At 41.4% G+C, this 26,355-nt stretch overlaps 1 protein-coding gene across 1 annotated transcript in view; it reads right to left on the reverse strand.

Moving 5' to 3' along the window:
* The window catches only part of PSME4 (proteasome activator subunit 4), a gene marked incomplete in the record, with an annotated part of 938,614 nt that overhangs the window by 377,722 nt on the left and 534,537 nt on the right, over window positions 1-26,355 (reverse strand). Inside the window, 2 exon segments of the mRNA XM_053712692.1 lie at window positions 12,079-12,294; window positions 12,880-12,947. Coding sequence (XP_053568667.1) covers window positions 12,079-12,294; window positions 12,880-12,947 — 284 coding nt within the window.

Genomic DNA, 26,355 nt, shown 5'->3' on the forward strand with positions numbered 1-26,355 from the left:
CAGGCTTTCTAGCCTGAATCAGAGTATCTATTACAGAATCTGAAAACCCACGCTTTGATAAAATCAAGCGTTCAATCTCCAAGCAGTCAGTTGGAGGGAAACCAGATTCGGATGTTCGAATGGACCTTGAACAAGAAGGTCCTGTCTCAAAGGTAGCTTCCATGGTGGAGCCGATGACATATTCACCAGGTCTGCATACCAAGTCCTGCATGGCCACGCAGGAGCTATCAAGATCACCGAAGCCCTCTCCTGATTGATCCTGGCTACCAGCCTGGGAATGAGAGGAAACGGTGGGAATACATAAGCTAGGTTGAAGGTCCAAGGTGCTACTAGTGCATCCACTAGAGTCGCCTTGGGATCCCTGGATCTGGACCCGTAACAAGGAACCTTGAAGTTCTGACGAGAGGCCATCAGATCCATGTCTGGAATGCCCCATAATCGAGTTATTTGGGCAAAGATTTCCGGATGGAGTTCCCACTCCCCCGGATGGAATGTCTGACGACTCAGAAAATCCGCTTCCCAATTTTCCACTCCTGGGATGTGGATTGCAGACAAGTGGCAGGAGTGATCCTCCGCCCATTGTATTATCTTGGTCACTTCCTCCATCGCCAGGGAACTCCTTGTTCCCCCCTGATGGTTGATATATGCAACTGTCGTCATGTTGTCTGATTGAAACCTTATGAATTTGGCCTTTGCTAGATGAGGCCAAGCTTTGAGAGCATTGAATATCGCTCTCAGTTCCAGAATGTTTATCGGGAGAAGAGATTCTTCCCGAGACCATAGACCCTGAGCTTTCAGGGGTTCCCAGACCGCGCCCCAGCCCACCAGACTGGCGTCGGTCGTGACAATGACCCACTCTGGTCTGCGGAAGCTCATTCCCTGTGACAGGTTGTCCAGGATCAGCCACCAACGGAGTGAATCTCTGGTCCTTTGATCTACTTGAATCGTCGGAGACAAGTCTGTATAATCCCCATTCCACTGTCTGAGCATGCACAGTTGTAATGGTCTTAGATGAATTCGTGCAAACGGAACTATGTCCATTGCTGCAACCATCAATCCTATTACTTCCATGCACTGCGCTATGGAAGGACGAAGAACAGAATGAAGTACTTGACAAGAGCTTAGAAGTTTTGATTTTCTGACCTCTGTCAGAAAAATCCTCATTTCTAAGGAGTCTATTATTGTTCCCAAGAAGGGAACTCTTGTTGACGGGGACAGAGAACTTTTTTCTATGTTCACTTTCCATCCGTGAGATCTGAGAAAGGCTAGGACGATATCCGTATGAGCCTTTGCTTTTGACAGAGACGCTTGAATCAGGATGTCGTCCAAGTAAGGTACTACTGCAATGCCCCTTGGTCTTAGAACCGCTAGAAGGGACCCTAGTACCTTTGTGAAAATTCTCGGAGCAGTGGCTAATCCGAAAGGAAGTGCCACAAACTGGTAATGCTTGTCCAGAAAAGCGAACCTTAGGAACTGATGATGTTCCTTGTGGATAGGAATATGTAGGTACGCATCCTTTAAATCCACCGTGGTCATAAATTGACCCTCCTGGATGGTAGGAAGGATCGTTCGAATGGTTTCCATTTTGAACGATGGAACCCTGAGAAATTTGTTTAGGATCTTGAGATCTAAAATTGGTCTGAATGTTCCCTCTTTTTTGGGAACTATGAACAGGTTGGAGTAAAACCCCATCCCTTGTTCTCCTATTGGAACTGGATGAATTACTCCCATCTTTAACAGGTCTTCTACACAATGTAAGAATGCCTGTCTTTTTATTTGGTTTGAAGATAATTGAGACCTGTGGAACCTTCCCCTTGGGGGTAGTTCCTTGAATTCCAGGAGATAACCCTGAGAAACTATTTCTAGTGCCCAAGGATCCTGAACATCTCTTGCCCAGGCCTGAGCAAAGAGAGAAAGTCTGCCCCCCACCAGATCCGGTCCCGGATCGGGGGCCATCCCTTCATGCTGTTTTGGTAGCAGTGGCAGGCTTCTTGGCCTGCTTACCCTTGTTCCAGCCTTGCATCGGTCTCCAGGCTGGTTTGGGTTGAGAAGAATTACCCTCTTGCTTAGAGGATGTAGAATTAGAGGCTGGTCCGTTTCTGCGAAAGGGACGAAAATTAGGCTTATTTTTAGCCTTAAAAGACCTATCCTGAGGAAGGGCGTGGCCCTTTCCCCCGGTGATGTCTGAAATAATCTCTTTCAAATCAGGACCAAACAGTGTTTTACCCTTGAAAGGGATGTTAAGCAATTTTGTCTTGGAAGACACATCCGCTGACCAAGACTTTTAGCCAAAGCGCTCTGCGCGCCACGATAGCAAACCCTGAATTTTTCGCCGCTAATCTAGCTAATTGCAAAGCGGCATCTAAAATAAAAGAGTTAGCCAATTTAAGTGCTTGAACTCTGTCCATAACCTCCTCATATGAAGATTCTTTATTGAGCGACTTTTCTAGTTCTTCGAACCAGAAACACGCTGCCGTAGTGACAGGAACAATGCAAGAAATTGGTTGTAGAAGGTAACCTTGCTGAACAAACATCTTTTTAAGCAAACCCTCTAATTTTTTATCCATAGGATCTTTGAAAGCACAACTATCTTCTATGGGAATAGTAGTGCGTTTGTTTAGAGTAGAGACCGCCCCCTCGACCTTGGGGACTGTCTGCCATAAGTCCTTTCTGGGGTCGACTATAGGAAATAATTTCTTAAATATAGGGGGAGGAACAAAAGGTATGCCGGGCCTTTCCCACTCCTTATTTACTATGTCCGCCACCCGCTTGGGTATAGGAAAAGCATCGGGGGGCACCGGAACCTCTAGGAACTTGTCCATCTTACATAATTTCTCTGGAATGACCAAATTGTCACAATTATCCAGAGTAGATAATACCTCCTTAAGCAGTGCGCGGAGATGTTCTAATTTAAATGTAAATGTTACAACATCAGGTTCAGCTTGTTGAGAAATTTTCCCTGAATCTGAAATTTCTCCCTCAGACAAAACCTCCCTCCTGGCCCCTTCAGATTGGTGTGAGGGTATGTCAGAACCGTTATCATCAGCGTCCTCTTGCTCTTCAGTGTTTAAAAAAGAGCAATCACGCTTTCTCTGATAAGTAGGCATTTTAGATAAAATGTTTGCAATAGAATTATCCATAACAGCCGTTAATTGTTGCATGGTAATAAGTATTGGCGCACTAGATGTACTAGGGGCCTCTTGTGTGGGCAAAACTGGTGTAGACACAGAAGGGGATGATGCAGTACCATGCTTACTCCCCTCATTTGAGGAATCATCTTGGGCAATATTATTATCTGTGGCATCATTGTCCCTACTTTGTTTGGACACTATGTCACAATTATCACATATATTTAAATGGGGAGAAACCATGGCTTTCATACATATAGAACATAGCTTATCTGATGGTTCAGACATGTTAAACAGGCTTAAACTTGTCAACAAAGCACAAAAAACGTTTTAAAATAAAACCGTTACTGTCACTTTAAATTTTAAACAGAACACACTTTATTACTGAATATGCGAAAAAGCATGAAAGAATTGTTCAAAATTCACCAAAATTTCACCACAGTATCTTAAAGCCTTAAAAGTATTGCACACCAAATTTGAAAGCTTTAACTCTTAAAATAACGGAACCGGAGCCGTTTTTACATTTAACCCCTATACAGTCCCAGGTATCTGCTTTGCTGAGACCCAACCAAGCCCAGAGGGGAATACGATACCAAATGACGCCTTCTATAAGCTTTTTCAGTGGTTCTTAGCTCCTCACACATGCATCTGCATGCCTTGCTTTCCAAAAACAACTGCGCATTAGTGGCGCGAAAATGAGGCTCTGCCTATGACTAGAAAAGGCCCCCATCTGAAAAAGGTGTCCATACAGTGCCTGCCGTTTTTTTAACAACAATCCCCAAGATTATAATAACTATAAAGAGTTATAATCTGCCAAATATGCTTAGCAAAGTAATCGTTTTAGCCCAGAAAAATGTCTACCAGTTTTTTAAGCCCTTATAAAGCCCTTTATTCTTTTACTTATTCTAAGAAAATGGCTTACCGGTCCCCATAGGGAAAATGACAGCCTTCCAGCATTACAAAGTCTTGTTAGAAATGTGGCCAGTCATACCTCAGGCAGAAAAGTCTGCCAACTGCTTCCCCCAACTGAAGTTACTTCATCTCAACAGTCCTGTGTGGAAACAGCAATCGATTTTAGTAACGTTTGCTAAAATCATCTTCCTCTTACAAACAGAAATCTTCCTCTCTTTTCTGTTTCAGAGTAAATAGTACATACCAGCACTATTTTAAAATAACAAACACTTGATTGAAGAATAAAAACTACATTTAAACACCAAAAAACTCTTAACCATCTCCGTGGAGATGTTGCCGGTGCAACGGCAAAGAGAATGACTGGGGTAGGCGGAGCCTAGGAGGGATCATGTGACCAGCTTTGCTGGGCTCTTTGCCATTTCCTGTTGGGGAAGAGAGTGTCCCACAAGTAAGGATGACGCCGTGGACCGGACACACCTATGTTGGAGAAACCTACTTTATCCGACAAATAGTATTTTTTTACTTTTAGTAACCAAAATTTCAGTTTAAGCAATTTTAAGTAATTTGTAATGTAACAGTCCCTAAAAAAAAGAGGCAATAATTGTGTCCGGAATCTAGATTTGAGAACTAAGCTCTCTTGGATCAGGCTGCCATCATGTTTGTTCCGCTTGATCACTTACAGGTCAAAATAGCTGGAAAAGAAAAACTTGGTTTCCTTTGTTGCTATGAGATCAACTTCCAGAAGCCCCGCATTTCTGGAAAATTTTCAGACAAATTCTTAAGACAATCCTTCCTAAAATGAATCTTCTGACCCCTTAGGAAATCTACCCAGGAGAAAACAACCCTACCTAAAATTAATCTTCTGACAACTCAGGAAATCTGCCCAGGAGTTCATCTAACTTGGAAATAAAATGTACAAGTAACAAGATAAATTTTGGCTCAAAAGAGGATATATTCTTAGCTTCCTGTATGGCAAGCCTTCTATAAGGCTTATATAATGCTCTAAGCTACATAGTTTTAAAGGAGTTTATAGGAAGAAAAGGCTCCATGGGTGATCACCTCACCATACAGAAAACGTAATCAATTAATGTCCCTCACCTCATAAGAATGATAACATCTGAGATAAGCCTGGAATATGTAATGTGGTTCTATGAACGTGAGCTAGAAAGTACAATTCTGTTTCTAACTCAGATACATAAATATAAATAGGATGGCATCAAGCATACACACAGGAGAGGGACAGCATACAATGCAAATCTGCAGGGAAGGTTAATCAATAGATATGTATGAAATGATTACTAAACACTTTCATAAAAAAAACCTATAAAATGATACATACATCTCAATAAAAGTCATAGCTAAAACAGAGCAACATTGAGCAGTAACTGAACAACAATGTACAAAAACATAATTTATGCTTACCTGATAAATTTATTTCTCTTGTAGTGTATCCAGTCCACGGATCATCCATTACTTATGGGATATATTCTCCTTCCCAACAGGAAGCTGCAAGAGTCCACCCACAGCAAAGCTTCTATATAGCTCCTCCCCTAACTGCCATTACCAGTCATTCGACCGAAAACATGCAGAGAAAGGAAAACCATAGGGTGCAGTGGTGACTGTAGTTTAATGGAAAAATTACCTGCCTTAAAGTGACAGGGCGGGCCGTGGACTGGATACACTGCAAGAGAAATAAATTTATCAGGTAAGCATAAATTATGTTTTCTCTTGTTAAGTGTATCCAGTCCACGGATCATCCATTACTTATGGGATACCAATACCAAAGCTAAAGTACACAGATGATGGGAGGGACAAGGCAGGTACTTAAACGGAAGTTACCACTGCCTGTAAAAAACCCTTTCTCCCAAAAATAGCCTCCGAAGAAGCAAGGTATCAAATTTGTTAAATTTGAAAAAGTATGAAACGCAGACCAAGACTCCGTCTTGTAATCTGTTCAACAGAAGCCACATTTAAAAAAGGCCTAAGTGAAAACCACAGCTCTAGTAGAATGAGCTGTAATCCCTTCAGGAGGCTGCTGTCCAGCAGTCTCATAAGCTAAATGAATTATGCTTTTTAACCAAAAAGACAGAGAGGTTGCTGAAGTCCTTTGACCTCTCCTCTGTCCAGAATAGACAACAAACAAGGTGAATGTTTGATGAAAATCTGTAGTAGCTTGTAAGTAAAACTTTAAAACACGAACCACGTCCAAATTGTGTAATAGACGTTCCTTCTTTGAAGAAGGATTAGGATACAAGAATGGAACAACAATCTCTTGAGTGATATTCTTGTTAGATACCACCTTAGGTAAAAACCCAGGTTGGTACACAGGACTACCTTATCCGTACGGAGAACCAGATAAGGAGAATCGCATTGCAACGCAGATAACTCGGAGACTCTATGAGCCGAGGAAATAGCTACCAAAAAGGAACTTTCCAAGATAGAAGTTTGATATCTATGGAATGAAAAGGTTCAAATGGAACTCCTTGAAGAACCTTAAGAACCAGCTTTAAGCTCCATGGCGGAGCAACATTTTTAACCACAGGCTTGGTTCTAACCAAAGCCTGACCAAATGCCTGAACGTCTAGAATACCTGCCAGACGCTTGTGCAAAAGAATAGACAGAGTAGAAATCTGTCCTTTTAAAGAACTAGCTGACAACCCTTTTCTCAAAATCATCTTGGAGAAAAGATAATATCCTGGGAATCCAGACTTTACTCCATGAGTAACCCTTGGATTCATAACAATAAGATATTTACACCATATCCTATGTTAAATTTTCCTAGAGACAGGCTTTTATGCCTGTATTAAGGTATCAATTACTGACTCGGAGAAGCCATGCTTTGATAACATCAAGCGTTCTGTCTCCAGGCAGTCCATCTCAGATTAGTTATATTTAGATGGTTGAAAAGACCCTGAGGTAGAGGGTCCTGTCTCAGAAGCAGAGACCGTGGTGGAAAGGATGACATGTCCACCAGATCTGCATACCAGGTCCTGCGTGGCCACGCAGGCGCTGTCAAAAGCACCAAAGCACTCTCCTGCTTGATCTTGTGCAAACCCCTCCGGAGGGAATTCCCACTCCCCCGGATGAAAAGTCTGACGACTTAGAAAATCTGCCTCCCAGTTCTCAACACCTGGGATAGGGATAGCTTTTAGACAAGAGTGAGTCTCTGTCCAGTGAATTATTTTAAGACTTCTAACATTGCTAGGGAACTTCTGTTCCCCCTTGATGGTTGATGTAAGCCACAGTCGTGATATTGTCCGACTGAAATATGATGTACCTCAGAGTTGCTAACTGAGGCCAAGTCTGAAAAGCATGGAATATCGCTCCCAGTTCCAGAATATTCATTAGAAGGAGGGTCTCCTCCTGAGTCCACTATCCCTGAGCCTTCAGGGAGTTCCAGACTGTATCCCAACCTAAAAGGCTGGCATCTGTTGTAACAATTGTCCCATCTGACCTGCGGAAGGTCATACCCTTGGACAGATGGACCCGAGATAGTCACCAGAGAAGAGAATCTCTGGTTTCTTGGTCCGGATTTAACAGGAGAACAAATCTGTGTAATCCCCGTTCCTCTGGCTGAGCATGCATAGTTGCAGTGGTCTGAAATGTAGGCGTGCAAACGGTACTATGTCCCTTGCCGCTACCATTAAGCCGATTACATTCATGTACTGAGCCACCAAAGGGCGCGGATGGAATGAAGAACACGGCAGAAATTTAGAAACTTTGAAAACCTGGACTCCGTCAGGTAAATTTTAATTTCTACAAAATCTATCAGAATCCCTAGGAGGGAAACCCTTGATATTGGGGATAGAGAACTCTTTCCTTGTTCACTTTCCACCCATGCGATCTCAGAAATGCCAGTACTACGTCCGTATGAGACTTGGCAACTTGGATGTTTGACGCCTGTATCAGGATGTCGTCTAAATAAGGGGCCACTTCTATGCCCGCGGCCTAAGGACCGCCAAAGTGACCCCAGAACCTCCATAAAGATTCTAGGGGCTGTAGTTAACCCAAAGGAAAGAGCTACAAACTGGTAATGCCTGTCTAGAAAGGCAAACCTGAAAAACCGATGGTGATCTTTATGCATCGTAATGTGAGGATAAGCATCCTTCAAATCCATTGTAGTCCTCTATTGACTCTCCTGGATCATAGTTAAGATGGTACGAATAGTTTCCATCTTAAATGATAGAATTCTAAAGAATTTGTTTAAGATCTTTTAGATCCAAAATAGGTCTGAAGGTTTCCTTTCCTTGGGAACCACAAACCGATTTGAGGAAAACTGTGTCCCTGTTCCTCTATTGGAACTGAATGGGTCACGTACACAATGCAAGAATGTCTCTTTCTTTATCTGGTTTGCAGATAAATGTGAAAGGCAAAAACTCCCCTTTTTTGGGGGGGGAAAGCTTTGAAATCCAGAAGATATCTCTGGGGTATAATTTCCAATGCCCAGGGATCCTGGGCATCTCTTGCCCACGCCTGGGCGAAGAATGAAGTCTGCTCCCTATAGGATCCGTTACCAGATAGGGGTCCGTTCCTCATGCTGTTTTAGAGGCAGCAGCAGGCTCCTTGACCTGCTTATCTTTGTTCCAGGTCCGGTTGTCTCCAGACCGCCTTGGACTGAGCAAAAGTTCCCTCTTATTTTGCCTTAGAGGAAGTTGATGCCACACCTGCCTTGAATTTTCGAAAGGCACAAAAATTAGGCCTTTTTTGTCCCTTGATTTGGACCTGTCCTGAGGAAGGGCATGATCTTTTCCTCCAGTGATATAAGTAATAATCTCCTTCAAACTAGGCCTGAATAGGGTCTGCCCCTTGAAGGGAAGTTAAGTAGCTTATTTATTAAAGTCACGACAGCTGACCATGATATAAGCCATAGCGCTCTGCGCGCCAGTATAGTAAAAAACAGAATTCTTAGCCGTTAGTCTAGTCAAAGGAACAAAGGCATCAGAAAACAAAGGAATTGGCTAGCTTAAGTGCTCTAAGCTTGTCAAATATATTCATCCAATGGAGCCTGTAAAGCCTCATCAAGAGACTCAAACCAGAACGCCGCAGCAGCAGTGACAGGAGCAATGCGTGCAAGGGGCTGCAGGATAAAACCTTGTTGAATAAACATTTTTTATCCATTGGATCTAAAAAAGCACAACAGTCCTCGCCAGAGGTAGTGGTACGCTTAGCTAGAGTAGAAACTCTTCTCTCCACCTTAGGAACTGTCTGCCATAAGTCCCGTGTGGTGGCAACTATTAGAAAACATTCTTCTAAAAAATAGGAGGGGAAGAGAACGGCACACCTGGTCTATCCCATTCCTTATGAAAAATTTTAGTAAACCTCTTTAGGTATTGGAAAAACATAAGTACACACCGGCACTGCATATTATTTATCCAGTCTACACAATTTCTCTGGCACTGCGATTGTACACATTCATTCAGAGCAGCTAAAGCCTCCCTGAGCAACAAGTGGAGGTTCTCAAGCATAAATTTTAAATGTAGAAATATCAGAATCAGGTTAAATCATCTTCCCTGAGTCACAAATATCACCCACAGACTAAGCATATTGTGAGGTAGTATCAGACATGGTTCTTAAAGCGTCTGTATGCGCTGTATCTACCCCCAGAGCTGTTTTGCTTTCCTTTAATTTCAGGTAGTCTGACTAATACTGCTGCCAGTGTATTATACACAACCTTTGCCATGTCTTGTAAAATAAACGCTATGGGCGCCATTGATATACTTGGCGCCATTTGAGCGTGAGTCCCTGGAGCGGGAGTCAAAGGGTCTGACACGTGGGGAGAGTTAGTCGGCATAACTTCCCCCTCGACAGAATCCTCTGGTAAAATAAACGCTATGGGTGCCCTTGATGTACTTGGCGCCATTTGAGCGTAAGTCCCTAAAGCGGGAGTCAAAGGGTCTGACACGTGGGGAGAGTTAGTCGGCATAACTTCCCCCTCGACAGAATCCTCTGGTGATAATGTTTTTAAATACAAAAAATGATCTTTATTGTTTAACATGAAATCAGTACATCTGGTACACATTCTAAAATGGGGTTCCACCATGGCTTTAAACATAATAAACAAAGAGCCTCCTCTATGTTAGACATGTTAGAACTAATAAAGAGACTAGTAAGCTTGGAAAACACTTTAAATCAAGTTAACAAGCAAATATAACAAACGTTACTGTGCCTTTAAGAGAAACAAATTTTGTCAAAATTTGAAAAACAGTGAAAAAAGGCAGTAAATCAAACGAAATTTTTACAGTACATGTAATAAGTTAACAGAGCATTGCACCCACTTGCAAATGGATGATTAACCCCTTAATGCAAAAAACGGATAAAAAAAAAAAAAAACGACATTTTTTTAAACAGACACAACAAAACTGCCACAGCTGAGCTGTGGATTACCTTCCCTATAACTGTTTCTATGCAAAATTTAAGCCAGCCATGTGGAAAAATTAGGCCCCAATAAGTTTTATCACCAAACATATGTTAAAAAACGATTAAACATGCCAGCAAACGTTTTAAAACACATTCTTATAAGAGTATGTATGTCTATTAATAAGCCTGATCCAGTCGCTATCACTGCATTTAAGGCTTTACTTACATTACTTCGGTATCAGCAGTATTTTCTTAGTCAATTCCATTCCTTAGAAAAATATATTACTGCACATACCTTAGCATATATCTCTATCAATCAGCCTGGTACCAGTCGTTTTCACTGCATTTAAAGGCTGTACTTACATTACTTCGGTATCAGCAGTATTTTCTTAGTCAATTCCATTCCTTAGAAAAATATTTTACTGCACATACCTTATTTGCAGGAAAACCTGCACGCCATTCCCCCTCTGAAGTACCTTACTCCTCAGAATGTGTGAGAACAGCAACTGGATCTTAGTTACGTCTGCTAAGATCATAGAAAAAACGCAGGCAGATTCTTCTTCCAAATACTGCCTGAGATAAACAGCACACTCCGGTGCCATTTAAAAATAACAAACTTTTGATTGAAGAAATAAACTAAGTATAAAAAACCACAGACTCTCACGACCTCCTATCTATGTTGAGACTTGCAAGAGAATGACTGGTAATGGCAGTTAGGGGAGGAGCTATATAGCAGCTTTGCTGTGGGTGGACTCTTGCAGCTTCCTGTTGGGAAGGAGAATATATCCCATAAGTAATGGATGATCCGTGGACTGGATACACTTAACAAGAGAAATGGGAACAGGGAGAAAATGGTGCAATTTAAAAAAATAAACAAATAAATAATGGCCAACTCATTGCTTGCATAGACACATCAACATGTTATTCACAGGTGGTAATTCAATATTAAACGTTCATGATTCAGATAGAGCATACAATTTGTAGAGACTTTACAATTTACTTCCTTTATCAAATTGTGCAGTGTCTTTTTTATGTGCAGTTTCTGAGGCACCAGCTACTACTGAGCATGTGCAAGAGTTCAGTGTATACATATGAGTCTGTGATTGGCTAATAGTTGTCACATGATGCCGTGGCTTGCATGTTAAAGTACATTTTTAAACTTATCAAAAAATAAAAATTCTACTGCTGATCTAAGATTCAGAGCAAGTTCCATTACATTGCATTTCTATTATGTACTTGGCTATGTGTCATTCTGAAATTGCTTAAAGGGATATGAAACCCAAATAATTTTTTTCATAATTCAGATAGATCATGCAATTTTAAACAACTTTCTAATTTACTCCTATGATCATTTTTTTCTTTGTTTTCTTGGTATCTTTAATTGAAAAAAAAAAAAAACAGGAATGTAAGCTTAGGCCCTTGTATATCGCTTGCCGATTGGTGGCTACATTTAGCCACCAATTAGCAAGCATTGCCCAGGCGCTGAACCAAAAATCGGCTGACTCCTAAGCTTACATTCCTACTTTATAAATAAAAATACCAAGAGAAAGTTGCTTGAAATTGCATGATCTATCTGAATCATGAAAGAAAAAAAAGGTTAGGTTTCATATAAACATACTTCCCTTTGTATGTATGTATCAAGGACCAACGTTTGGCACTGAACATGTTTTTAAATACTTGCCTTGATTGGAAAATATTCAGTGAGAGGCTTATCAAACCCCCCTGGCACACTGCAGTACTCTGTAGGGTAGATAAGGGTGCTAGAACGCAGTAGATGATGCAGCAAATTGCACGACAAAGCATAGCCCTGCTTACATTTGAAGTGCAATGTTCTCTGGAGAATCTTTACAAGCTGTTCTTTGTAAGGAAGAAATTTCTTCCCATCTACTCTTGTTATCTAGCAAGAAAAAAATAGTCTTAGAAAAAAAAGTTATAAGAGAAACACAGATCAGCAAAATCTAATAATTTCACACTTTTGTCAGTTTTAATGCAATATCACAATATTCCTTTTAGTTTAAAGGGACATTTTTATAACTAAAAGAGGACATATACAAATAAATTTGTTTTTGTTTTTAGAACAGATGTTCCTATGTTGAAAAGTGCTAAGCGTGTTGTGCTTATTAGCCACTGGGCAACCTCCCACTTTAACTGGTTGCGCACAAATGGGAACATCCTGCTAAATTGAAGACATTAGGAAGTTTTTGCTTCTCTTGCAAATAAGAAGAATACCTAATAATAATATAAATAAAAACACCCACCAGATTTTAATAATGCTGAACACAACAAAAACATGCTTTCTGGCACCTTGTCTGCTTTCTATATTTTAAAATTATGAAGTTATTGCTGACTTGATACATTTTTATATATACTCTTATATGTCAACTTAAACTTCCCGAAAAGTATAAAGTTTAGAGAAATATTTCCCAGTTATAGTTATCATGGGCTAGTAGACTAGGGCCAGTAAGTTAAACATCTCTGATACCTCAGACAAGAGTTGCAGGTTCCATAGTAGCTCTTTATCCAGCTCTTCTTCATGCAGGACATCATCACCTGAACAAAATGAACATATACACAGATTTGTTGCAGTAACACAGGATGGTACTCAAACTCTTTAGGCCTCATTTTGAGCATTAGTGAATATATTATATATATATATATATATATATATATATATATATATATATATATATATATATATATATATATATATATATATATATATATAAATCTCATTTGAGATTAAAGGACTTTGGATTTGGATTTGTGGTTGTTTTAATTTGTAATTATAAAAAATAAATAAATAGATAAATAAATAATTAAGAAAAATTGGAATGGCGGAAAATGATATAAGCAAGAAGACACTGAAACACAAACACTTTAATACAAGTGCCCCAGAAATGTACACTAACATATATACTGTCAGATAAGACAAATTATTGTAAGCCGTATTAAAGTGGCAAAGTAAAATTACTGGCCTGTAAGAGATAAATTAAAGCCACCCCCATGCCAACCTTGCTTGGCAGAACACACCAAGCACTTAAAGAATAAATAAAACCTGGAATACATAAAATGTGGAGGGAAAGAAAATAAAATAAAAGGCTTTACTACTTGCTTTAATATGGAACAATATAAAATTGTGATTTAAAAGTATATTTAATAGGAAAGTAGCTTTTAAGAAAATTGGCATGGTTTATGTTTTTGTTGTAAAGAAATTTGCCATTCAAAATGGGGGGGGGGGAGATAAACTTAAAAAATAAATAAAAATTTAAAATTTAACAAAAAGGACAATGATGAAGAAAAACATGCAAAGAAAGAACAACAAGTAGCACAACAATAAATATTAATATTCCAATGTTAAAAACAGAAATAAAGTACATGCAGATCCACATTCTTTACAGAAACACGGTCACACAAACTATATTTTTCCTTTCACCAAAGGCAAATACAGATGAGTTAAATATTCTCACTCTGGCTTACAGGCGTTTCTCAATACAGAATGAGCATTTGCAGTAAGTACCTTTCAGCCAATGGACAGAAGTAGGAACTGCTTAATAGTCAATTCGCTACATAATTAATACCAAAGTATTTGTTTCAATTTAAATATCTTTGATGTTGCTTTATTTTTCTTGCAGAAAACATCCCGTTTAGATGATGCTCTTTCTTTTTTTCTTTTTTATTTGTTTATATTTTTGAGTACAGAGCCCCTTAAAGTTAAAGGGACATGATACCTAAATGTTGAAACACTTGAAAGTGATGCAGCATAGCTGTAAAAAGCGGACTAGGAAATATCACGTGAACATCTCTATGTAAAAAAGAAAGATATTTTACCTCAAATTGTAAAGGACTTTAAGCAGCAAATCAGTATGCCCGCCCCAGGACTTGCAAGGGAGCGTGCCTCATGCACACTCATGATATTTTTCTATTCAGTTTAAGGAAGTTAACTATGAAATCTAATGGGAGTTAAGTGAAATCTCATAAGATCACAGTAAAAGTTCATGACCTCAGCACTGCTGATGCTGATTGGCTACTATTCATTTCTTCCTTTTTTTTTCTTTCTTTTTTTTTTTTTTTTTTTTACCTGCAGCTGGACAGCAGCTGAAGTTTAACTTTTTACACAGCACTTATTCTGGTGAGCTGAGGAAGTTGTGAGGTGAAATATCTTCCTTTTTTAGATAGAGATGCTCAGGTGATATTTTCCTGTCAGCTTTTTCCAGTTATGCTTCATCTCTTTCAAGTGATTTACCATATGAGTATTATGTCCCTTCAAGTGAGAGTCTGACTGAACTACTAGGTGAAACATTATTCTGCATCACTAATCCATGAATCCTGCAGTGATCTACACCGTTCCCTATAGCACAGGGTTCTACACAACAGAACCAAAATGCTGAATCTACAGAGCTACTTTTAGGTACACTAGCACTTGTGTGAAACCTGACAAAGTGTATAATAATGCACAGGAATACACAAAACCATGATTTTACTGACCAATACACCATTGTACTCATATTTAAAATGACAACACAGATGTACTGTATATGAAGCCTCCTGTCACCTGTAAAAACTTCCCAGAAGTATTTCAGACTCCACCACTTTTTAGTACACATAGCAGAATTACAGAGACACAACTTGGCAGTTAATATTCTGTGATTTAAGTAAGTTAGAAAGAAATAAAGTTTAAACCAGCCTTATGCTAATAAAAAAAAAAATCAGATATGAAGGACCACTGTCCCTTATCTAGATGTGAACAAAACCGCATATTGGACAGAGCTTATTTACCTAAATGTTGAAAAACAAGACTCTTCTGGGACTACCTCAGAATGCTCTCACAGTAAGGAGCTGTTTCAACAAACAATATCAAGAATTATGGATTTTATGCTTTAACTTTAAATGTATCTCTTTAAATCTATGCAAAGGAGATGTAAAAGGTTACCTTAAAAATAAAAAAAAACAGAATTTATGTTTACCTGATAAATTTCTTTCTCCAACGGTGTGTCCGGTCCACGGCGTCATCCTTACTTGTGGGATATTCTCTTCCCCAACAGGAAATGGCAAAGAGCCCAGCAAAGCTGGTCACATGATCCCTCCTAGGCTCCGCCTACCCCAGTCATTCGACCGACGTTAAGGAGGAATAATAGCATAGGAGAAACCATATGGTACCGTGGTGACTGTAGTTAAAGAAAATAAATTATCAGACCTGATTAAAAAACCAGGGCGGGCCGTGGACCGGACACACCGTTGGAGAAAGAAATTTATCAGGTAAACATAAATTCTGTTTTCTCCAACATAGGTGTGTCCGGTCCACGGCGTCATCCTTACTTGTGGGAACCAATACCAAAGCTTTAGGACACGGATGAAGGGAGGGAGCAAATCAGGTCACCTAAATGGAAGGCACCACGGCTTGCAAAACCTTTCTCCCAAAAATAGCCTCAGAAGAAGCAAAAGTATCAAACTTGTAAAATTTGGTAAAAGTGTGCAGTGAAGACCAAGTCGCTGCCCTACATATCTGATCAACAGAAGCCTCGTTCTTGAAGGCCCATGTGGAAGCCACAGCCCTAGTGGAATGAGCCGTGATTCTTTCGGGAGGCTGCCGTCTGGCAGTCTCGTAAGCCAATCTGATGATGCTTTTAATCCAAAAAGAGAGAGAGGTAGAAGTTGCTTTTTGACCTCTCCTTTTACCTGAATAAACAACAAACAGGGAAGATGTTTGTCTAAAATCCTTTGTAGCATCTAAATAGAATTTTAGAGCGCGAACAACATCCAAATTGTGCAACAAGCGTTCCTTCTTTGAAACTGGTTTCGGACACAGAGAAGGTACGATAATCTCCTGGTTAATGTTTTTGTTAGAAACAACTTTTGGAAGAAAACCAGGTTTAGTACGTAAAACCACCTTATCTGCATGGAACACCAGATAAGGAGGAGAACACTGCAGCGCAGATAATTCTGAAACTCTTCTAGCAGAAGAAATTGCAACTAAAAACAAAACTTTCCAAGATAATAACTTAATATCAACGGAATGTAAGGGTTCAAACGGAACCCCCTGAAGAACTGAAAGAACTAAATTGAGACTCCAAGGAGGAGTCAAAGGTTTGTAAACAGGCTTGATTCTAACCAGAGCCTGAACAAAGGCTTGAACATCTGGCACAGTTGCCAGTTTTTTGTGAAGTAACACCGACAAGGCAGAAATCTGTCCCTTCAGGGAACTTGCCGATAATCCTTTTTCCAATCCTTCTTGAAGGAAGGATAGAATCCTAGGAATCTTAACCTTGTCCCAAGGGAATCCTTTAGATTCACACCAACAGATATATTTTTTCCAAATTTTGTGGTAAATCTTTCTAGTTACAGGCTTTCTGGCCTGAACAAGAGTATCGATAACAGAATCTGAGAAACCTCGCTTCGATAAAATCAAGCGTTCAATCTCCAAGCAGTCAGCTGGAGTGAAACCAGATTCGGATGTTCGAACGGACCCTGAACAAGAAGGTCTCGTCTCAAAGGTAGCTTCCAAGGTGGAGCCGATGACATATTCACCAGATCTGCATACCAAGTCCTGCGTGGCCACGCAGGAGCTATCAAGATCACCGACGCCCTCTCCTGATTGATCCTGGCTACCAGCCTGGGGATGAGAGGAAACGGCGGGAACACATAAGCTAGTTTGAAGGTCCAAGGTGCTACTAGTGCATCCACTAGAGCCGCCTTGGGATCCCTGGATCTGGACCCGTAGCAAGGAACTTTGAAGTTCTGACGAGAGGCCATCAGATCCATGTCTGGAATGCCCCAAAGTTGCGTGACTTGGGCAAAGATTTCCGGATGGAGTTCCCACTCCCCCGGATGCAATGTCTGACGACTCAGAAAATCCGCTTCCCAATTTTCCACTCCCGGGATGTGGATAGCAGACAGGTGGCAGGAGTGAGACTCCGCCCATAGAATAATCTTGGTCACTTCTTCCATCGCTAGGGAACTCCTTGTTCCCCCCTGATGGTTGATGTACGCAACAGTCGTCATGTTGTCTGATTGAAACCGTATGAACTTGGTCCTCGCTAGCTGAGGCCAAGCCTTGAGAGCATTGAATATCGCTCTCAGTTCCAGAATATTTATCGGTAGAAGAGATTCTTCCCGAGACCAAAGACCCTGAGCTTTCAGGGATCCCCAGACCGCGCCCCAGCCCATCAGACTGGCGTCGGTCGTGACAATGACCCACTCTGGTCTGTGGAATGTCATCCCTCGTGACAGGTTGTCCAGGGACAGCCACCAACGGAGTGAGTCTCTGGTCCTCTGATTTACTTGTATCTTTGGAGACAAGTCTGTATAGTCCCCATTCCACTGACTGAGCATGCACAGTTGTAATGGTCTTAGATGAATGCGCGCAAAAGGAACTATGTCCATTGCCGCTACCATCAACCCGATCACTTCCATGCACTGAGCTACGGAAGGAAGAGGAACGGAATGAAGTATTCGACAAGAGTCCAGAAGCTTTGTCTTTCTGGCCTCTGTTAGAAAAATCCTCATTTCTGAGGAGTCTATAATTGTTCCCAAGAAGGGAACCCTTGTTGACGGGGATAGAGAACTCTTTTCCACGTTCACTTTCCAGCCGTGCGATCTGAGAAAGGCCAGGACGATGTCCGTGTGAGCCCTTGCTCGAGGGAGGGACGACGCTTGAATCAGAATGTCGTCCAGGTAAGGTACTACTGCAATGCCCCTTGGTCTTAGCACAGCTAGAAGGGACCCTAGTACCTTTGTGAAAATCCTTGGAGCAGTGGCTAATCCGAAAGGAAGCGCCACGAACTGGTAATGTTTGTCCAGGAATGTAAACCTTAGGAACCGATGATGTTCCTTGTGGATAGGAATATGTAGATACGCATCCTTTAAATCCACCGTGGTCATGAATTGACCTTCCTGGATGGAAGGAAGGATAGTTCGAATGGTTTCCATCTTGAAAGATGGGACCTTGAGAAATTTGTTTAAGATCTTGAGATCTAGGATTGGTCTGAATGTTCCCTCTTTTTTGGGAACTATGAACAGATTGGAGTAGAACCCCATCCCTTGTTCTCTCAATGGAACAGGATGAATCACTCCCATTTGTAACAGGTCTTCTACACAATGTAAGAACGCCTGTCTTTTTATGTGGTCTGAAGACAACTGAGACCTGTGGAACCTTCCCCTTGGGGGAAGTCCCTTGAATTCCAGAAGATAACCCTGGGAGACTATTTCTAGCGCCCAAGGATCCAGAACATCTCTTGCCCAAGCCTGAGCGAAGAGAGAGAGTCTGCCCCCCACCAGATCCGGTCCCGGATCGGGGGCCGATATTTCATGCTGTCTTGGTAGCAGTGGCAGGTTTCTTTGCCTGCTTTCCCTTGTTCCAGCCTTGCATTGGTCTCCAAGCTGGCTTGGCCTGAGAAGTATTACCCTCTTGCTTAGAGGACGTAGCACCTTGGGCTGGTCCGTTTTTACGAAAGGGACGAAAATTAGGTCTATTTTTTGCCTTGAAAGGCCGATCCTGAGGAAGGGCATGACCCTTACCCCCAGTGATATCAGAGATAATCTCTTTCAAGTCAGGACCAAACAGCGTTTTCCCCTTGAAAGGAATGTTTAGTAGCTTGTTCTTGGAAGACGCATCAGCCGACCAAGATTTCAACCAAAGCGCTCTGCGCGCCACAATAGCAAACCCAGAATTCTTAGCCGCTAACTTAGCCAATTGCAAAGAGGCGTCTAGAGTGAAAGAATTAGCCAATTTGAGAGCATTGACTCTGTCCATAATCTCCTCATAAGGAGGAGAGTCACTATCGAGCACCTTAATCAGTTCATCAAACCAGAAATATGCGGCTGTAGTGACAGGGACAATGCATGAAATGGGTTGTAGAAGGTAACCCTGCTGAACAAACATCTTTTTAAGCAAACCTTCTAATTTTTTATCCATAGGATCTTTAAAAGCACAACTATCCTCTATGGGAATAGTGGTGCGTTTGTTTAAAGTAGAAACCGCTCCCTCGACCTTGGGGACTGACTGCCATAAGTCCTTTCTGGGGTCGACCATAGGAAACAATTTTTTAAATATGGGGGGAGGGACGAAAGGAATACCGGGCCTTTCCCATTCTTTATTAACAATGTCCGCCACCCGCTTGGGTATAGGAAAAGCTTCTGGGAGCCCCGGCACCTCTAGGAACTTGTCCATTTTACATAGTTTCTCTGGGATGACCAAATTTTCACAATCATCCAGAGTGGATAATACCTCCTTAAGCAAAATGCGGAGATGTTCCAATTTAAATTTAAAAGTAATCACATCAGATTCAGCCTGCTGAGAAATGTTCCCTAAATCAGTAATTTCTCCCTCAGACAAAACCTCCCTGGCTCCCTCAGATTGGGTTAGGGGCCCTTCAGAGATATTAATATCAGCGTCGTCATGCTCTTCAGTAACTAAAACAGAGCATCCACGCTTACGCTGACAAGGGTTCATTTTGGCTAAAATGTTTTTGACAGAATTATCCATTACAGCCGTTAATTGTTGCATAGTAAGGAGTATTGGCGCGCTAGATGTACTAGGGGCCTCCTGAGTGGGCAAGACTCGTGTAGACGAAGGAGGGAATGATGCAGTACCATGCTTACTCCCCTCACTTGAGGAATCATCTTGGGCATCATTGTCATTATCACATAAATCACATTTATTTAAATGAATAGGAATTCTGGCTTCCCCACATTCAGAACACAGTCTATCTGGTAGTTCAGACATGTTAAACAGGCATAAACTTGATAAGAAAGTACAAAAAACGTTTTGAAATAAAACCGTTACTGTCACTTTAAATTTTAAACTGAACACACTTTATTACTGCAATTGCGAAAAAACATGAAGGAATTGTTCAAAATTCACCAAACTTTCACCACAGTGTCTTAAAGCCTTGAAAATATTGCACACCAATTTTGGAAGCTTTAACCCTTAAAATAACGGAACCGGAGCCGTTTTAAGCTTTAACCCCTTTACAGTCCCTGGTATCTGCTTTGCTGAGACCCAACCAAACCCAAGGGGAATACGATACCAAATGATGCCTTCAGAAGTCTTTTATAAGTATCAGAGCTCCTCTCACATGCGACTGCATGCCATGCCTCTCAAAAACAAGTGCGCAACACCGGCGCGAAAATGAGACTCTGCCTATGCTTTGGGAAAGCCCCTAAAGAATAAGGTGTCTAAAACAGTGCCTGCCGATATTATTATATCAAAATACCCAGAATAAATGATTCCTCAAGGCTAAATAAGTGTTAATATCAATCGATTTAGCCCAAAAAATGTCTACAGTCTAAATAAGCCCTTGTGAAGCCCTTATTTACAATCGTAATAAACATGGCTTACCGGATCCCATAGGGAAAATGACAGCTTCCAGCATTACATCGTCTTGTTAGAATGTGTCATACCTCAAGCAGCAAAGGACTGCAAACTGTTCCCCCAACTGAAGTTAATGCTCTCAACAGTCCTGTGTGGAACAGCCATGGATTTTAGTTACGGTTGCTAAAATCATTTTCCTCATACAAACAGAATTCTTCATCTCTTTTCTGTTTCTGAGTAAATAGTACGTACCAGCACTATTTGAAAATAACAAACTCTTGATTGAATAATGAAAAACTACAGTTAAACACTAAAAAACTCTAAGCCATCTCCGTGGAGATGTTGCCTGTACAACGGCAAAGAGAATGACTGGGGTAGGCGGAGCCTAGGAGGGATCATGTGACCAGCTTTGCTGGGCTCTTTGCCATTTCCTGTTGGGGAAGAGAATATCCCACAAGTAAGGATGACGCCGTGGACCGGACACACCTATGTTGGAGAAATAATGTTTGATAAATAAAACATATTAGCCCCCTTGTAGAGCAGACCCTACTTATTTTTTTAATTTTAGTAGGCTGTTAGATTTATGAGACCAAATGAAGGATTCACAAAGTACGATCCGGAGATCTTACAGTTTATTGTCAGAGGCACAAGTACACACTATAGGGAAAACACACTCATACTTTCTACAGTGTGGATATCTGGCATACTCTAACCCATACGGTACTGCTTGATTACAAGTATGGACTATGTTTATGAGTACAGCTTAATTTAGGGACTATTGTTCTTCAATAGGGAACCTTGCAGTGCTGCTGTGTAAGCCCCGCTGTCTGACTAATAATATACAGTGCTTGCACTGTGGAACTACAAAAAAAAGCACAAAAAAACCTGTGCATGTGCAATATTACTCCTCAGGGATCTATAACGTGAAGCAGTAATCAGGCTACAAAAATAAAATGTGTTTTTGCAAAAAAATAATTTATGCTTACCAGAAAAATTCCTTTCCTTCCTGGCAGGGAGAGTCCACAACTTCATTCCTTAATGTTGGGAAATACAACACCTGTCCACCAGGAGGAGGCAAAGACACCCCAGCAAAAGGCTTAAATATCACTCCCACTTCCCCTATCCCCCAGTCATTCTGCCGAGGGAACAAGGAAAAGTAGGAGAAAAATCAGGGTATAAAAGGTGCCACAGCCTGCTAAACTTTTCTCCAAAAAGCTGCTTCAGACGAAGCAAACACATCAAACTTGTAAAATTTAGAAAAAGTGTGTAAGGAGGACCAGGTACCCACCTTACAAATATGACCCATTGAGGCTTTGTTCTTAAAAGCCCAGTAGGAAGCCACTGCTTTAGTGGGATGAGACGTTATCCTCTCAGGAGGCTGTCGTCCTGCTGTCTCATAAGCTAAGCAGATGACACTCCTCAACCAGAAAGATAGAGAAGTCGTAGTAGCCTTCTGCCCCTTACGCTTCCCCGCATAGATGACAAAGAGGAAGATTGTCTGAATTCCTTAGTAGCCTGAAGATAGTACTTCAAGGTACAAACCACATCTAGATTGTGAAGCAAGCGTTCCTTCACGGAAGAAGGATTAGGACACAAGGAACAACAATTTCTTGATTAATGTTACGATTTGAAACCACCTTATGGAGGAACCCTAGTTTAGTGCACAACACCACCTTATCAGCATGAAAAAACAGATAAGGGGGAATCACATTGCAAAGCAGAAATCTCAGAAACTCTGCACGCAGAGGCAATAGCCAACAAAAAAGAACCTTCCAAGATAACAATTTAATGTCAACAGTATGCATAGGCTCAAATGGAGCCTTCTGCAAAACACTAAGAACAAGATTTAGGCTCCAAGGTGGAGCCCCAGATCTAAACACAGGTCTGATCCTAGCCAGAGCCTTAACAAAGGACTGCACATCTGGAAGCTCAGCCAATCTTTTGTGCAGTAACACCGACAGGGCCGATTATCTGTATCGTCAGGGAACTAGCAGATAGACCCTTTTCCAGTCCATCCTGGAGAAAAGATAAAATTCTGGCAACCATAAACTTATGCCAGGAAAAGCCACCCTCTTCACACCAGTACAAGTAAGTCCTCCACACTTTATGGTAGATACGACGAGTAACTGGCTTACGAGCTTGAACCAGTGTCGATAACACTCTCAGAGAACCCTCTCTTGACTAAGACTAAGTGTTCAATCTCCACACAGTCAGCCTCAGAGAATATAGATTTTGATGAACGAAGGTACCCTGTATCAGCAGATCTCTGCGACAAGGTAACCTCCACTGAGGAGATGAGGACATCCCCACCAGATCCGCATACCACGTCCTTCGCGGCCACGACGGAGCAATCAGAATTACAGATGCTCGCTTCTGCTTGATGCGAGCCACCCCACGAGGGAGAAGCGGTTTTAGAGGAAAAAAGATAAGAGTCTGAACCTCCATGGTACTGATAGAGCATCTAACAGTTCCGCCTGAAGATCCTTCAACCTCGACCCCTACCTGGGTAGCTTGGTATTGAGGCGGGATGCCATGAGATCTAAAGTATCTCACAAAAGTGAGTACACCCCTCACATTATTGTAAATATTTTATTATATCTTTTCATGTGACAACAATGAAGAAATTACACTTTGCTACAATGTAAAGTAGTAAGTGTACAGCCTGTATAACAGTGTAAATTTGTTGTCCCCTCAAAATAACCCAACACACAGCCATTAATGTCTAAACCGTTGGCTACAAAAGTAAGTACACCCCTAAGTGGAAATGTCCAATTTGGGCCCTAAGTGTCAATATGTTGTGTGGTCACCATTATTTTCAAGCACTGCCTTAACCCTCTTGGGCATGGAGTATACCAGAGCTTCACAGATTGCAACTGGAGTCCTCTTCTACTCCTCCATGATGACATCACGGAGCTGGTGGATGTTAGAGACCTTACGCTCCTCCACCTTCCATTTGAGGATGCCCCACAAATGCTTAATAGGGTTTAGGTCTGGAGACATGCTTGGCCAGTCCATCACCTTTACCCTCAGCTTCTTTAGCAAAGCAGTGGTCGTCTTGAAAGTGTGTTTGGGGTTGTTATGTTGGAATACTGTCCTGCGGCCCAGTCTCCGAAGGGAGGGGATCATGCTCTGCTTCAGTATGTCACAGTACATGTTGGCATTTCTGGTTCCCTCAATGAACTGTAGCTCCCCGGTGCTGGCAGCACTCATGCAGGCCCAGACCATGACACTCCCACCATCATGCTTGACTGTAGGCAAGACAAACTTGTCTTTGTACTCCTCACCTGGTTGCCGCCGCACATGCTTGACACCATCTGAACCAAATACGTTTATCTTGGTCTCATTGAACCACAGGACATGGTTCCAGTAATCCATGCCCTTAGTCTGCTTGTCTTCAGCAAACCGTTTGCAGGCTTTCTTGTGCATCATCTTTAGAAGATGCTTCCTTCTGGGACGACAGCCATACAGACTAATTTGACGCAGTGTGATGCGTATGGCCTGAGCACCGACAGGCTGATCCCCCATCCCTTCAACCTCTGCAGCAATGCTGGCAGCACTCATACATCTATTTCCCAAAGACAGCCTCTGGATATGACGCTGAGCACGTGCACCCAACTTCTTTGGTCGACCATGGAGAGGCCTGTTCTGAGTGGAACCTGTCCTGTGAAACCACTGTATGGTCTTGACCACCGACCTGCAGCTCAGTTTCAGGGTCTTGGCATTCTTCTTATAGCCTAGGCCATCTTTATGTAGAGCAACAATTCTTTTTTTCAGATCCTCAGAGAGATTTTTGCCATGAGGTGCCATGTTGAAATTCCAGTGACCAGTATGAGAGTGTGTGAGAGCGATAACACCATATTTAACATACCTGCTCCCCATTCACACCTGAGACCTTGTAACACTAACGAGTCACATGACACTGGGGAGGGAAAATGGCTAATTGGGCCCAATTTGGACATTTTCACTTAGGGGTGTAATTACTGATGTTGACAACTGTGTAGACATTAATGGCTGTGTGTTGAGTAATTTTGAGGGGACAGCAAATTTACACTGTTATACAGGCTGTACACTCACTACTTTACATTATAGCAAAGTGTCATTTCTTCAGTGTTGTCACATGAAAATATATAATAAAATATTTACAAAAATGTAAGGGGTGTACTCACTTGAAAGGTACTGTATCTCTGGCGTCCCCCACTCGCTACATCGTCTGCAGCAGGATCTTAGGAAATGAAAGAGACCGCACCCTGTCACGTGGTGTGTAAGACACGACTTCCCCTGCTATGAAAAAGGGTGCTAAGCTATTATGAGCTGTGCAACACTTCAAAAACGAAAGTAAAACCTGTTTGTTCCAAGCCAAAAAACACAGTCTATGAGCCCAAAAAACGCTCACATTAAGTAGATATAAATCCCTAAGCTGTTCAAATAATCTCCCTGAAGGAGATATTAACCCTTGATCCTATCGAGGCATAAAGTAGCCACACTGTGACCCTGTATAGCGTTTTAAAGTGTATACATAAAAAACGGTCTTACCCTCCAGGATCAATGCTGTGAAACAGGCACAGCCTCTCAAGTGTGAAAGTCTTGCAGCACCGCTTCTGACATGGACTTGAGTGTGTAACAGCAAGCAGCGAAACTCGTCAACACTGATTGCGGAAGAGCTGTTAGCGACAGTCTGGATGGGTTTGCAGAAAAACTTTCCCTGCATCTCCAGACTCTAACTTTCATCAACAGTCTCACTGAGAGGTTGACAGGATTACCTAAAACGCCAGTCCTTTCTTGAAGGGAACATACCCATTACAGGACTATCCAAATCTTCTGACACTTCTCTACCACCTGCTATAGTGACGAAAGGCAAAGAATCACTGGGGGATATGAGAAGTTGGAGGGATATTTAAGCCTTTGGCTTGTGTGTCTTTGCCTCCTCCTGGTGGCCAGGTGTTGTATTTCCCAACAGTAAGGAATTAAGTTGTGGACTCTCCCAGCCATATGCAAGGAAAACATGTTGATAAAAAAAATATATTTTTAACAGTACTGCAAGGAACAAAAAGTAAATGCACTGATGTTAATCTTTAATTTTGCTATCTCTTTAATAAAAGCCCTATAGGCATTTGTAAGTTAGTAAATAAACATGCAGGGATTTTATCAAACAGAAATAAACCTTTTTTATCCGAAACCAACCCTATAAATAGATCTTAAAGCAGGCTAAAGATTGAAATAAAGCAAAACTAGTCAGATACAAGACTGGTACATAGCAAAGAAAAGGTCCACCAAAGAAAACAGTGCAAAACAACTTCACTATACTCATTGTCTGCCCAGCTAATATCTCAAAAGGAAATTCACTATGACTTCAGCCCTAAAGTGTCCAAATGGTTATTTGAGGCAGCATATAAACACAGTATGGTATAGCTCCTACACCTTCAGAACATGTGTCTGAGATAATATTCTCTGGTTTACAAACAAACTTTATTTTTATATTTCTACCCAAAATGTCTTGCACTGGTGAAAAACAGCCCTAAAAAAAAAAAAAAAAAAAAAAACCAGAAAAAAAAAACTTTCCAAATGAGAGCAAATCCAATCTTATAGATCCACAGGTGAAAACCAAGAGGTAGAGCCTGTATTTCAAAGGCTAAATAGTGAGCATGTGAC

The sequence above is a fragment of the Bombina bombina genome, chromosome 4, assembly GCF_027579735.1.
Source record: "Bombina bombina isolate aBomBom1 chromosome 4, aBomBom1.pri, whole genome shotgun sequence".
NCBI classification, from domain to species: domain Eukaryota; kingdom Metazoa; phylum Chordata; class Amphibia; order Anura; family Bombinatoridae; genus Bombina; species Bombina bombina.